The 15533-nt window shown below is 40.2% G+C and overlaps 1 protein-coding gene across 1 annotated transcript; it reads left to right on the top strand.

The window, feature by feature from the left end:
- Window positions 1-2281: 2281 nt before the first annotated feature.
- MDH1 (malate dehydrogenase 1) lies at window positions 2282-13954 on the top strand. Its single transcript, XM_053382547.1, has 9 exons — window positions 2282-2342; window positions 4383-4600; window positions 4975-5071; window positions 6012-6187; window positions 6697-6819; window positions 6975-7151; window positions 10510-10623; window positions 10947-11036; window positions 13282-13954. Exons 1-9 carry the CDS (start codon window positions 2282-2284, stop codon window positions 13405-13407), a joined length of 1182 nt encoding a protein of 393 aa, XP_053238522.1. The 3' UTR covers window positions 13408-13954.
- The last annotated feature ends 1579 nt before the right edge of the window (window positions 13955-15533 follow it).

The raw sequence follows: 15533 nt of genomic DNA, 5'->3' as shown, positions 1-15533 counted from the left end.
ACACTTCAGGTTACATACGCTTCAGGTTACAGACTCCGCTAACCCAGAAATAGTACCTCAGGCTAAGAACTTTGCTTCAGGATGAGAACAGAAATCGTGCTCCAGCGGCATGGTGGCAGCAGGAGGCTCCATTAGCAAAAGTGGTACCTCAGGTTAAGAACGGACCTCCGGAACAAATTATGGTAAGTTCTTAACCCGAGGTACCACTGTACTTGGGTTTTGTGATGCACGCTGCCTTGGCTCTCTGTTTTTACAGAGTATGTGAGAAGAAGCTCTACCCAGTTCCATTCTTTTTGCTATCATAAGCCTTTGTGGTGCCAGTGTGGTGTAGTGGTTAAGAGTGGTAGACCCATAATCTGGTGAACCGGGTTCGCGTCTCTGCTCCTCCACATGCAGCTGCTGGGTGACCTTGGGCTAGTCCCACTTCTCTGAAGTCTCTCAGCCCCACTCACCTCACAGAGGGTTTGTTGTGGGGAGGAAGTGAAAGGAGAATGTTAGCCGCTTTGAGACTCCTTCGGGCAGTGATAAAGCGGGATATCAAATCCAAACCTCCTTCTTGTAAATTGGAAAAGTTTCTGCTTGGCTTGGAAGGTAACCTACAAGGGGTGATGGGGCAGGAAGGGAAAATACTTTTCTCAAATTTTATGTCATTGTTGTTCATTAGTAACCAGGGTATATTGCACTTGAGGGGACAGCTGCAGAGAGCACTGCCAGCCTTGCTCAATAACAATGCCCCATTTATCGTCTTCAATTTCAGCAGTGCGTGACTTACTGGTATTGCTGGAATGTCTCCCTGTATGACTTTCAAGGTGCTCTTCAAGTAGGCAAACTTCCAAATTCTTGTTGGGGCCATAGCCATAGTCTGATGCTTTCCGATGAAAGGAGTGACTTAAGGTGCAACTTATATTCACTGTGTTATGATGGTGCAAATCAATTGCAAAATTTTATCTGGTTTATGGTATGTGACCATATAGCTGTTCATTCACTGAGAGGAGGCAATGGGTGTCCCATAAGACACACCCTTTTCCTTATGGTCTGCAGCTCATAACACTTTATTAGGTAACAAGTAAGAGTGTTATCTGTAAAGATTTTAATGCTTTTGGTTTAAACCTAGGTTAAACCACAGAGCCTAGGACTTGTCGATCAGAAGGTCGGCGGTTCGAATCCCCACGACGGCGTAAGCTCCTGTTGCTCAGTCCCTGCTCCTGCCAACCTAGCAGTTCGAAAGCACGTCAAAGTGCAAGTAGATAAATACGTACTGCTCCGGCGGGAAGGTAAATGGCGTTTCTGTGTGCTGCTCTGGTTCGCCAGAAGCGGCTTAGTCATGCTGGCCACATGACCCGGAAGCTGTATGCCGGCTCCCTCGGCCAATAAAGCGAGACGAGCACCGCAACCCCAGAGTCGGTCACGACTGGACCTAATGGTCAGGGGTCCCTTTACCTTTACCTTTTAAGAAGCTTTAACAAATATTTTGTCTTAAGGGGTAAAGGTATAAAAACTCATAGGATCAGGCTGTTAAATTAGTGTGGTCTGTGATGCAAGCAATTAGGCACCAAAATTGTATAAAGAGACGGTGCTGTATAGCTATGCCACAGAAGTATCTGGAATAAAGAAACTGTCAGTGTTGACTTGTAGCACAACCCTGGAGGGAAAATATTGATTTGCTTTAACTACTAGAGACTAAATGAATGGCATCGTTAATAAAACGCCCGTGAAAGCAGGAATGTTGATTGCAGCAATCTCCCCCATAATCCCCAACACACCATTTAATCCTGATGATGTCAGAGCACAGGACATATTCTGCAGTAAAACCAGACATGGTATAAAGAATTAACTCTTAGTAACTCTTAGTAAGAAATTATACAAGTTACCTTTTTTTTAAAAAGCATTTAAATCTTTACAGATAACACTGTGAGCTTTTATAGTAATACAGCAGCGCTGTTGAAATATGGAAGAACAGTAGGTGGATCAACATGCTTGTGCATCTACTAAGTTTGTGGTAGCCCGCATGAGCATTCCAATTGTTTTGGACTTCCAACAGCCCTGACCTACATACCCACTGGTTGGAGGTGAAAGGAGTCCACAGTTCACTCCCAGCCTAAACTGAAGGGATCTGGAAACTTGTGTGGTGCCAAGTCACCTCCCTCACACTCCCAGCTGCAGGCTCTGGCACTCAGTGAAGAATCCAATTTTATATGCAGAATTATGAGAATGATTAATTGCAAGCAATTTTAAGTTGAGCTTATAGTCGTGACTTCATGTGGGGAAGGGTGCTGAAAGTATGTTGGCAGTTGTTGCTTTTCTGAAAACAGCAGGGAGGAGTTACATGGAACTTGTGACAGGTGAGAGTTGGGAATACTTCATATAACACAGCCCAAAGGCCTGGTTGAAGAGGAACATTTTTGCCTGTCATCTAAAGGTGTATAATGAAGGCACCAGGTGAGCCTTCCTGGGGAGAGCATTCCACAAACAGGGAGCCACTGCAGAAAAGGCCCATTCCTGTCTTGCCACCCTTTTGTGGAGGAGGCACACATAGAAGGGCATCAGATGATGATTGCAGAGTCCAGGTCGGATCACATGGGGAGAGGCAGCCCTTGAGGTATTGCGGTAATTATGCCTCTCCAAAGACACAAGGAAGCCAGAATTCTACTAACAATATTAATAACTAATACAGTGGTAAGCTAAAGGTACCCCTGCCCGTACGGGCCGTACAGACTCTAGGGTTGTGCGCTCATCTCACTCTATAGGCACACACTTCCGGGTCACGTGGCCAGCGTGACAAGCTGCATCTGGCGAGCCAGCGCAGCACACGGAACGCCGTTTACCTTCCCGCTGGTAAGCGGTCCCTATTTATCTACTTGCACCCGGGGGTGCTTTCGAACTGCTAGGTTGGCAGGCGCTGGGACCAAACGACGGGAGCGCACCCCGCCGCGGGGATTCGAACCACCGACCATGCGATCGGCAAGTCCTAGGCGCTGAGGTTTTACCCACAGCGCCACCCGCGTCCCTTAATACAGTGGTACCTCAGGTTAAGAACTTAATTCGTTCTGGAGGTCCGTTCTTAACCTGAAATTGTTCTTAACCTGAAGCACCACTTAAGCCAATGGGGCCTCCTGCTGCTGCCACTGCGCCACCGCTGCGCGATTTCCATTCTCATCCTGAAGCAAAGTTCTTAACCCGAGGTACTATTTCTGGGTTAGTGGAGTCTGTAACCTGAACCGTTTGTAACCTGAAGCATCTGTAACCCGAGGTACCACTGTACTAATAAGTCTATTTAACTTTCTCCTTCCCTTTACAGGTATGATGCATTGTCTTTCATGATTGCTTTCACTAGTATAGGTTCTTTACTCATAATTAATCATCACGTTTAAATGGATTTGTATTTCTCTAGTTTAAACCAGTTCTTTTTCTTGATAACCATGATTATTTTATCCAGTTACTGTAAACTGGCCAACACCAGGAACTTAGGAAGAGGATCTTGGGGATTGTAATTAATACAGACTTCAAACAGCTGGCATCCAACATTACATAAGTTGCAAATCCTACTAAACCTGAAAAACATTGTCTTGCTAAGTCAAAGTAGTGCATCAGATATAAAATAGCAGACTTTTTCCCCCCTTGTTGAAACTTGCATTTTGTTTTTCTTGAGGCCACATCATTTCTTTTGTTCAAACTTTTTAATCTAAGAGCTGTTGCTTGAGTGAGCTGAAATTTCTCTGCTTTGAAACAGCAGCCTGCATCATTTTGCTAGCAATGAATAGACTCAAATACCTTCCTTAAATGAGCACAACACTTAGCTTACCCCACAAGTTTGATGTGAGAGCAGATCTGCCCAGTGCCTAAATGGAAACCACATATGGCCACATTGGGTTCCATGATGAAAGAAAGGCAGGGTACAAGCATAAGGAGAACTGCTCCCCATAAGATCTATTAAATATGTGCATGCATGTTCTCTATAGCAGTGTGTCAGTTTCCTATGTCATTGCCTAAAGTCAGATGTTTAATTGTAGATACTAAAAGTTGCAAGGCACTTTATATTCTCATATATATCTGACAGTATAAGGTTACCTAGTATATTTTTCACCCTTGTCTTGTTATATGGTGGTCTTAAATAAAAATTGTCTTTCAGCTTTTCATTTTCTATATGTAACTGCCATGTTTCCAAAAGACTGTAGTTTTTGAGAAATCTCTTTAAAATAGCTCGTGTTTAGGCTGGTACAGAATATTGATGTTTCTGTATTCTGCATGGGAGATTTGTCCTTTTAACTTTTCTGTTCTGTTTATAAGTTTAAAACGTGTTTTGGCTGTCCCAAGACTGAATAATTATAATGAATTCCTGGCAGTCTGGTTCGTTCACAGTTGGAAGGTTAGCTGAATCATAGACCTCCTAACAACCTTCCTGACAAATTATTTGCCAAACGCTAACTTTTATGAAAGTTCATTCTACAGTAATGAGAGAAAACGTGTTTATGGAAATCTACAAATATTCTTTCTCTTTCAGTCCAAACCAATCAAAGTCCTCGTGACTGGTGCTGCTGGACAGATTGCCTACTCTCTGCTCTACGGCATTGCTAAGGGTGATGTCTTCGGAGCAGATCAGGTAATGGATAAAATGAATGATAGCATACCCATAAGCAGTCCATATGAGCACAAAGGTCAACTCTGCAGTTGTTAACAGACATCCAGCGCAAGAAAAGGGCCTCATTGATTTTTTTGTCAATTGTTATTAAAATGACTGTCTTGTGGAAGGAAAGTGAGATTCCATTATGCAGAAATGAGTTTTTTAATATATATTCATTGTATAGAATGGTAAGAAAGATTCTGACAAATTATAAATTACTCTTAAATATATTTTGTACTGCATTAATATGGTGGTACAAACAGGACAAGGAATCTAATTTAATTTGATCTTACATGTAATCTGATCAATATTAAATAAACTAAGTAACTGACACAACTGTTGTTGCTTTACAGCCTCTTATTCTTGTGCTATTGGATATCACTCCCATGATGACTGTATTGGACGGCGTACTTATGGAATTGCAAGACTGTGCTCTTCCTCTGTTAAGAGGTGACAAGAAAATTCAGTTTGTGCCCTGTCTGCTCATGCTTAGGTTTGAAATATATAGGCAAATGAGAGACACATTACTGCCAAATTTAACAGCATTGTTCAGTGTAGTGGCCATATATGTCAGGGCAAAAGAGGACCATTTTGCCATTCTGTAAATTGAAGAGATGTTGGCTTGCATGAGGAATTAAATGTAAGGTTTATAAGCCGAACACATTAAGCAGACTATGGGAGGTATAGTCTGTGGTGGAAGAAAATAATTTTCAAAGCACTGGGGAAGCTTGTCCGGTAGTATACTTGCACATTTTGCTCTACTGACCACTAGTGTCAATTAAAAGAAAGTCAAATTTAATAGAAACCTACTTCACATTGATTCAGTGATTGTACATTAGTGTGATGTAGTTAATTTCAGTGCTGAAAGCTTTTGCCTTTGGTTATGCTTACCTAATAAAGTGGCCACTGAATCATTATTTCAATAACCTTGAAAAAAATGGGAGAAAAAGGAGGCTTGTGTTTTCTTTTGGCTTGCATCTAAACCAGTGCTTTCAAACTTGGCTTTCCAGCTGCTGTTGGACTACAACTCCCATCATACCTAGCTAGCATGACCAGTGGTTATGAATGATGGGTTGTAGTCCAGCAACAGCTGGAGAGCCAAGTTTGAGAAACACTAATCTAAACAAAGTTTAGACCAGTTTGGATCATGGAAGTCACGAAGCAAATTCACTTCACAATTTATTAATAGGTTGAGGCATTAGAGAAAAGGCATTAGGTTGAGGCATTAGAAAAAGAGAGAATTGACACTTGAGCAGAAGCAGTGGCAGACTTTTTGATATGCTTTGGGATTTTGGCCACAGCCTTGTTATGATTAGTTCTGAAGACACTGGTTTCCCCTCATAGTTTTACCATAAACTCATCTTTCAGCCCTCTTCCTCTCTACTTACAGAGGTAATAGCAACTGACAAAGAAGATGTTGCCTTTAAAGACCTTGATATAGCCATCCTAGTTGGCTCCATGCCAAGGAAAGAGGGCATGGAACGCAAAGATCTGCTCAAGGCAAATGTGAAAATTTTTAAGTCACAAGGAGCTGCATTGGACAAGTATGCAAAGAAGACTGTTAAGGTGAATACAGCTGGTGTGACGTGGTTGCTAAGAGAATGAGCTGTGCCGCAAGAGATTGCTGATTTACATATCATCTCATCATTGTCACTCTCTTACTTCTGTCCATAATATAAGGCTACTAAGTCTGGTCTACCCTTTAAGCTGTTAAAAGGATTGCTATCATAACATGTGAAGTACTTTGAACACAGAAATGAAGTTGGCACTTCTTTAATTACAGTCGAGCATCCAAGTTTTAAGCTACCTGAGTCTTTAAAAGGGGGGAAGACATTTTTGTAGCATTTGTCTTGTTAACCAGTTTACAAAATGTTTCTAGTTTAGTAATTTGCCTTTTATCAGATTTCAATTTCCACATGATCAGTGAAATGTTGGTTTACACAATTTATATACTGCCTTAGCATTAAAAAAAAATCTCTAAACTATAAATCACACCTGAAATCTCAGCAATTGTGGTTTAGTTGGCTGGTCACTTGGCAGTAAATAGTCCACTTTCTTCCTTGCCCCCCAATCAGGTTATTGTGGTAGGCAATCCAGCAAATACTAACTGCCTGATTGCCTCAAAGTCTGCTCCATCTATACCAAAGGAGAATTTCAGTTGTTTAACCCGTCTGGATCACAACAGAGCTAAATCCCAGGTAGGAACTCTCTTCTAAGTTATAGAAAACACCTTTTTGTTCTTTATGTACACCAGTTTTTTGAAATAATTTGTTTAAAAGGGGTAGGGAATCTAAATGCTTCAAATTACCATCTGATCTTGGCATTTTCTGCTTCCTACCCTCAATAAAACTAGATTGCTATCAAAGTTGGTGTGACTGCCAGGGATGTAAAGAACTGCATCATCTGGGGGAATCACTCCTCTACTCAATATCCAGATGTTAATCATGCCAAGGTGAAAGTGCAAGGAAAAGACATTGGAGTTTATGAAGCTGTGAAGAATGATAACTGGCTCAAGGGTGACTTCATTACTGTAAGTTAATAATGTGGGTGATTTCGTTTTTTCTTGTCTTGTCTATTGCAGCAACGTAACATGAGTAGCAGATGTTCCAGAGTCAGGATTTCAGAATATCAGCTTCTACATTAGCGGTTTTGTACAGTGGCCATGCTCTGCCATTTGCATGTAGATAAACTCTATGCATGTATAGTCGTGGGAAAAAGAAAGTACACCCTCTTTGAATTCTGTGGTTTTACATATGAGGACATAATAACAACCATCTGTTCCTTAGCAGGTCTTAAAATTAGGTAAATAGAACCCCAGATGAGCAACAAAACATGTCATATTACAGAGTGTCTGAATTCAGAATTCAAAGAGGTTTTCTTTTTCCCAGGACTGTATGCCCTACACCAGTGGGACCACTGCATGGATACACAATTCCCCCATGCGCTTTATTTCAATGCTATTGTAGCTAAGGAAGCAATCTCCCAGAAGAATTTGAACATGGAAAAGAAGTAGTCAATATAGAGAGACTTGCGGCATTTTACCGAAAAAGATGTAAAATGAAAAAGTTTGAGGATATTAGAAATCAGGTAATGAGTTGGTTGCATTACTACCAACTGAACGATGTCATAAAAAGTGTGGCTTCAATGTCCAAAGTTCTCAGTCTGAAAGGGAACCAATAGAGAAAACTGATTTTGAGGATGTATAAGATATTGTTAGCATAGGAAGCCCAAGACGAAATTGTTAGGTGTGGGCTAGGGGTGTGGGGCATCATAGAATTAGAATCATGGGAAATCTGGGTTGAAATTCACAGCATGTTATACCTGGAGGGAGAATTTTATGAAAATGATATGTAGATGGTATCTAACACCAAGTAAATAAGCCAAAATTTATAAATCAATGACTACATGGGTTTGGCAGAAATGACGAGCAGAATCCGAAACCAGGGAAGAGAAGCAGCGGAAGAAGAATGGAAAAAGTTTAAGGACTATTTAAAGAAATATTACAAAATTAATGAAAGTTAGAATGATGTTGGACTGGAAAGTAAAGGGTTACTATTAGGAATGGTTAAGACAAGGAGAATAAGAAAGATTAGCTTAAATTTAAATTAAAATAAGGGAAGATTTGCTGAGTAATTGATTAGAATTTGGAATACAGAAAAGGGAGGCATGAGGAAGTCGGGGAAGAAAGGTATAAGAAATTAAGATATGAAATGGTACTTGTTTTTTGTTTTGTTTTTGTTTTTGTTTGTTTATGTATCTGTTGTGTTTATTGTATTGTTATGTTATGTTTTCGTGATCATAAAAAACTCTTTAATAAACATATTTTTTAAAAAAAAACAAAATTTATAAATCAACATCTAATCTTTGTTGGGAATGTGGTGGCCGTGCAAAGTAGCTAAGGACTTTTGGGAAATGATTTACCGTATTTTTCGCTCTATAGGACGCACAAACAAACAAAAATCTGAATCCCAAAAGCCAGAACAGCAAGAGGGATCTGGCTTCTGGGAGAGCGACTGGGACAACTGGTCTAGCTTTTCGTGAAGCCTCCGCAGGGCATGGGGAGCCTTCATCCCCCATTCTGGGACAGCCCGCGAAGCCTCCGGAGGGCAGCGGGATGAAGGCTTCCGCTGCCCTGCAGAGGCTTTGCACCGCTAACCCTGAAGCTAGAACAGCGAGATGGAGCGCTGCACAGCACTCCATCTCGCTGTTCTGGCTTCGGGGACAGCCTTTGAAGCCTCCGCAGGGCAGCGGGATGAAGGCACCCCACTGCCCTGCAGAGGCTTTGCGCAGCTAACCCCAAAGCCTTTGGAGCACAGCTTGATTTCCTGCTGCGCTCCAAAGGCTTCAGGGATAGCTGCCTGAAGCCTTTGGAGCACAGTGGAACCTCGTGCTGCGCTCCAAAGGCTTCGGGTTCCTTTCACTGAAGCCAGGAGTGCGCACCAACCCCTCTCGCTCTCCAGGCTTCAGCGAAAGCAACACGTAGCCTCCGGATCGCGGGCACTAATGATAAGGAGCGTAGCCTCTGCGCTTTGGAGGCTTCGCGTTGCTTTCGCTGAAGCCAAGGAGCCTGCATTCGCTCCATAGGACGCACAAACATTTCCCCTTAATGTTTGGAGGGAAAAAAGTGCGTCCTATAGAGCGAAAAATACAGTATAATGAGTTGAAAAGGATATTCAAGGTAATCCCCCCCCCAAAAAAAAAACCCCAGAAGCTTTTTTTTTACTAGGGATACCTGGAGCAGATATCCAAAAAAACTTGTATAAATCTATTTCTTTATGCAACCACGGTAGCACGAATATTGTACGCACAAAAATGGTGCGATGAGGTGATACCTACCAAAGAAGAATGGCAGCTGAAATAGATAGAATATGTAGAATTGGTAAGTAAGATTTGAGGATTTGAGTGGGAACAGCAGTGGAGGTGAACTTTTTGTTTTTACTGTGAGATAAGGTGAAGGTATAGGGTAACTATAATATGCAGCACAAATTGAAATTTTGAGTGAACCATGGAGGAAGGGAGAGAATTTTGTAGGTGGAATGATTGACTGCTAAATTTGAAATGTCGAATTGTTTAAAATTTGTTTATCTTACTTTTTTAAAATAAAAAATAAGAGACGCTGCCAGGCACTTTTGAGGGAGCCCCCTGCCTCCAGCTCACGTGAGCCAGAGGGCGGGGACTGCCCACTCCTCAGATGTTCAAGCCCCCATACTGCTCTTGCAGCAGTCAGAGTGGTAGGAGGCTGAGCAATGTATCTTGGCTGCGTCTTCCTCCCCTAAGGTGGGGAGGAAGAAGCAGCCGAGATACATTTCAGGCATTGTGATATATCAGCGTATACTGGTATTTAGCTGCTGATAGATCATAATGTTGAAAACCAAATCTTACCCAGCAACCCATATCAAGATAAAAGGTTAATGTCCATGGATCTGATTAAATTCCTAAATCTGATTAAATTCAGCCTGGGTTTTGTAAGGCTCTATTGCAGCCATAGGCAAACTTGGCCCTCCAGATGTTTTAGGACTACAACTCCCGTGATCCCTAGCTAACAAGACCAGTGGTCAGGGATGATGGGAATTGTAGTCCCAAAACATCTGGAGGACTGAGTGTGCCTATGCCTGTTCTGTAGACTTCATGTGAAGTTGGTATATTCCCTGTTCTTTTGTGTTCTAGATTGTAATCTTTGAAGGCAAGGAATGTCTTGTGTTTTATTTATCTGAAAGCTACTCTGGGAGTTTTTGGGGTGAGGAACTGGGTAAAAATGCTTTAAATGTTTTTCATTGTCCTTATGAAGACAATATTGGTAGCCTCTCTGTCTTGGACTCATTATAATAAAGAGTAATTATGGTAGTAGGTGCAAATAGTCCAGTAATTTTCCTCTGTCAATACTACAGACTGTTCAGCAGCGAGGTGCAGCTGTTATTAAAGCCAGGAAGCTATCAAGTGCAATGTCGGCAGCCAAAGCTATCTGTGATCATGTGAGAGACCTTTGGTTTGGCACTCCAGAGGTAAGTGTTGCAGCAGCCCATAGAGAAGCTAGCTTTGATAATAGCTGTTTAAAGTTTAGTATATACTTCCTTTATATTAGGCATACAGCTGATCACCTGATAATCTTATATATGCTTTCATGAATCTCTTGGTAAAATCACAAATGTGATAAAATCTCACAAATGTGATAAAACTGATCATAAGTGTAAAGAGAAAAATGGCAAGTTGATATTCTGGAATGCAAAGATGCAGACCCTTCCTTCAGAACGATATATGCTTATGCCAAATGTGAAGTAAATAATTGGGAAAGTACTACACTATTTATTTGTATTCTTATTTAAAGGGTGAATTTGTTTCCATGGGTATTATTTCTGATGGAAATTCATATGGTGTCCCTGAAGATCTGATCTATTCATTTCCTGTTGTAATAAAGGTATGTAAAAAATATGCAGTTTCTGAAATACTTGTTAAGTAAATGTGATACTGTGCAAAGTTCAAGAAGCACAAGTGCAATGTGGACATCACTACTGTGCGCATTAAAGAATCTATAAAACAGCAACAGCAGTTTAGATACTACCCCTAAAGCACATAGTGCAGGATTTAACTAATGAGTCCTGCAAGTGGAGCCACTGTGAAGGATTTCTGTTTGTGCAGTGGGGCTCCCCTTCTCTCCTCGTCATTCCCCCTCAAAACTGGCTTTGGGGAGCGGGTCAGGAGAACCCTCAGAACAGCACGCAAGGGGCATTTTAGGAAAGCTAAAATGCTTGGCCTGACAGAACAATCACCTTTGTGTAACGATGAACTCCCTCCCACACCTCTTTTTTTGTTGTTGAAATAATTTTTATTGAGTTTTACAAATATTTTTTAGGCAAAACATACATCTTACATATAATATATAAAAACCACTTGGCCATCTCAGCCTGAGACTTCCCTCCTCCTCGACTAATGGTTTTCCTATTTATACTCTAATATTGCATTTTATTATTGTGGTTATTACCCTTAAATCCTAATCTTAAATAAACTATTTAAGAATCATACTACAGTTGGACCTCCGGTTGTGGAAGGGATCCGTTCCTTGCGCGCATGCCAAAGTTTACGTAAACAGAGGTTCAACGGAATCTCTTCCCGTTTCAATTTTTGGGCCAATAATATTCTTGCTGCAGTTGTTGCATATAAAAAGAGTGTTTTATCTTGCTTATGTATTTCTCTGCCTACAATACCCAGTAAAAAGGCTTCTGGTTTTTTTACAAATGTATATTTCAACATTTTTTAAAGTTCATTATACAGGTATATCATTTCCCAGAAAGCCTTCACTTTCTTAAAAACCCACCACATATGAAAGAAGGTACCATCTTTTTCTTTACATTTCCAACATTGATTATCTGATCAGTACATTTTTGCTAACTTCACCGGTGTTATATACCATCTGTACATCATTTTCATTACATTTTCTTTAAGCGAACTGCGAGCTGTAAAATTTATTCCGTCTTTCCAAAGTTTTTCCCAATCTTCTAATTGTATATTATAACCAATATCTTTTGCCCAATATACCATAACAGATTTAACTTCTTCATCTTTCACATGCCATTCTAAAAGTAATTTATACATTTTTGACAGTATTTTAATTTTAGAGCTTAACAAATCTAATTCAAACCTGGATTTTATATACTCAAATCCATTATTTTTTTAATCTTCTTTAAATATTTCATTTATTTGACAATAATGCAACCAATCTTTTACTAAACTTTTAATTTCCTCATAAGATTTTAATTCCCACTGATTATCTATTTCCATCACCAAATCTTAATAGGTGGCCCAATTTCTTTCCATATTTAGCTTTTTTACACTTATAGCCTCTATAAATATTAACACTGCTTGCTTATCATTCCTGGTCGTCAAATATTCAATTATATCAACTATGTTTCTTATGTTATCTTTCATCTGACTACCAGGAAGAAAGCCAGCTTGGTCTTCATGTATTATATCTTTTAATACTCTTTTCAATCTGTTTGCTAAAATACTTGAAAACAGTTTATAGTCATTATTTAACAACGAGATTTGTTTATAATTTTTAATTTGTAAGAAATCTGCATCCTGTTTTGGAATCAAAGTAATAAATACTTCTTTCCATGTTGCTGGGATATCTCCTGTTTTTAAAATATTGTTCATCACATCTTTCAAAGGTATCATCAAGGTTTGCCCCCCCCAAACTCAGTAATATATTGAATACAGTATCTTAGTAACTGTAGACATAGGGTGGTCATTCAAATCATATGCAACACTTACATTGTTTTCATAACAGTTTAACGTAGCTTTCTCCAAAAAATACTTGGAGTTCTAATTTGGCAAAGTGTGAAGAATACATTCTTAAAGTTCCCTAAAACACCTCCGCTGGTTGGGAATGACCAACTTGTTTATTACAAGCCTGTGGCTCTATGATTCCCTATATCTATGTCTAGTTTGTTTTAAGCTCCTGTGCGGAGGCTAGTGAATACCTAATCCAACCTTCTCCAAGCTGGTGCCCTCCTGCTGTTTTGGAGGACACCTCCCATTATCCCCAGTCAGCCGGAAAGGCTGACCTCATCAATAGCCCTGTCACACCTTTATCCTGTAACACTGTGGAGTTGAAATTTGTTATGGTTTAAAGGCTTTAGAAGTCACCAATTCATTTTTCACAGGATAAAACATGGAAGTTGGTCGAAGGCCTTCCTGTTAATGACTTCTCCCGTGAGAAGATGGATTTGACTGCCAAAGAGCTCACTGATGAAAAGGAGACTGCTGTGGAGTTTCTGTCCAGTGCATGACTAGGTGCTGCTCAGGATGCTTCGGGAGATGGCTTAAACACAGAGGAGTCTAAAAGTCGTCTCTAAATTCAGCATCAAATGCGATTACTGTATCCGTCAGTTGTCTTCCCCGCCCCGCTGCAGCAGTCAGTACCTGCTTTGTTGGTACATCTGTGCCTGTTATTGAGTGCTCTTAGTAATGAAGTTATCACACAACATGTTTCGAAAGTAGTTTGCACACTTGACCAAATCTTCTTGATTTATTACTGTTTGCTTCTTGTTATTGCATTGTGCATTAGAAGGATAGTAGCCTTTCAGCTTTAATTACACTAAAACCAGCTATATAGTGCTAAAAGCTGATTTTATGAAATGGGCTTTAGCACTTTATTCATCAAGTACAATTAGAGCCACCATTGGTCTTTATCAAAGTGCACAAGAGCCTATATTTCTACCATTAAAATCTCATAAGTAGGAAATGCATTTTGCATACAATGAATGTACCATATGTTGACCATCATTGATGCACAAATTTTACTGGAAATTACATTAAATGTTGCTGAGTAAGCAGCTTTTGTGGTTTTTTGTTTACCTTGCTTTTAGGAAAGTATGTAAAACACAACCTTCACCATAAAGCAGATTGTGTGCATTTTTTTAAATAAAGCAAAACTGGAACTAGAGTGGTTTGAAGGTACAACCGTGCACAGAATATACAATACTTTTACGGCAAGCTCAAACAGATTATAATAGCATTTCTCTGTGCTCTGCACACAGAGGACCTACTACTTGCTGCTTCTTCCTCTTGCTTCAAATATAGCCAAGGAAACCTTTTTTATTATTTTTAACCTCCCTTGCAAGCCTGAGCTCATTTGGAGCTTTGGCCTGCCTGACCCTCTCCCTGCATCTGTTGGCTACTCTTTCTTCATTTCTTATACATGCCTTCTTAAATCTCAGCTCATCTGCAAGCTCCTAATGCTGCCACACTGGTTTCTTTCGATGCCTAACATTTTTCTTATTGGAATTGTCTGCATTTGTACCTTCAGTAGTTCACTTGGACTCCCTTCTCTTTGAGTATTTCTGGCCATAGTACTACACCCAGTAGTTCTTACAGCTTTTGGAATCAGCTTTTTTAAAGTCTGAAGTGCATGTCTGACTACACTCAGCTTTCCCTTGCCTGTGTATAATGAAACGCAAGAGGATGTGATCACTTCTTCCCAAGGTTTCCAGTACTTCCACTTTGTCAAATACAGTAGTTTCTCCCTGTTGGTGAGGACCAGGTCCAAGATAGATGACCCTCTCATGGCTTCTTCCACCATCTGTGAAATGAAATTGTCAGTGAGGCAGTTGAGGAATATGTTGGACCTTACACTCTTGGGTAGGAGAGAAATGGAGCAAGGCAGAATGATGGAAGAGACACACCAGTACAAGTCTACTTTTTCTCCTGTCTGAGTGGCAGCATTTTGCAGCTCTGCCCTGGATAGAATGTAAAACAAAGGAGGGTTGTTCTTCCTAATAACCCTTTCAATTCTCTAAACAGTCTACCTGTATGAACACAGCTTAAGTAAAATATTAGGGACATAAGGGTGTTCTGTAATGTCACCCAGTGTAGTGGCAATATTTATTCAGTTACAAAAAGTTGAGTCAGAAAATTAGTGATTGCTTAATTGAACTATTTCCTTGTTTAAGTGGAATCAGTTCCCTGCAATGGGTCTTGGGAAATGAAAATTTCCAGTTGAGCCTGTAGATGGAGCTATAAGAGTAGATACTCATGAAAATCAATAGAGAGTTGGAAATCTGAAGTAGAAAAAATAGATACTTTCCTGTAGAGTCTGTCTGTTCCAGGAACCCAACAGACAGGATAAGAAATTATAATGTTGCAAGTGCATCTCTATAGCAGCTATTTTTTAAATCTTCAGGAGACTTCCATGAGGATCCCCTTTATATTGCTGATGATACTATGACATGTTCTAGGGCACCAGTTCAGTTTGTTACCATTCTCCCAATCAGTTAATAAGAAACTGCATTTGAAAATTATTGGTGGGGTGCCATGTTTTTGTCACGCATGCCTTGCTGATTATGGTGGGTGAGTGATATTTGTCAGTGCACTTTATTTCATTCTACGAATAGTATTACCAGTGTTTTGCACTCTG

The sequence above is a fragment of the Podarcis raffonei genome, chromosome 3 (assembly GCF_027172205.1).
Source record: "Podarcis raffonei isolate rPodRaf1 chromosome 3, rPodRaf1.pri, whole genome shotgun sequence".
Taxonomy (NCBI): domain Eukaryota; kingdom Metazoa; phylum Chordata; class Lepidosauria; order Squamata; family Lacertidae; genus Podarcis; species Podarcis raffonei.
This window is presented reverse-complemented; position numbering and strand designations above follow the sequence as displayed.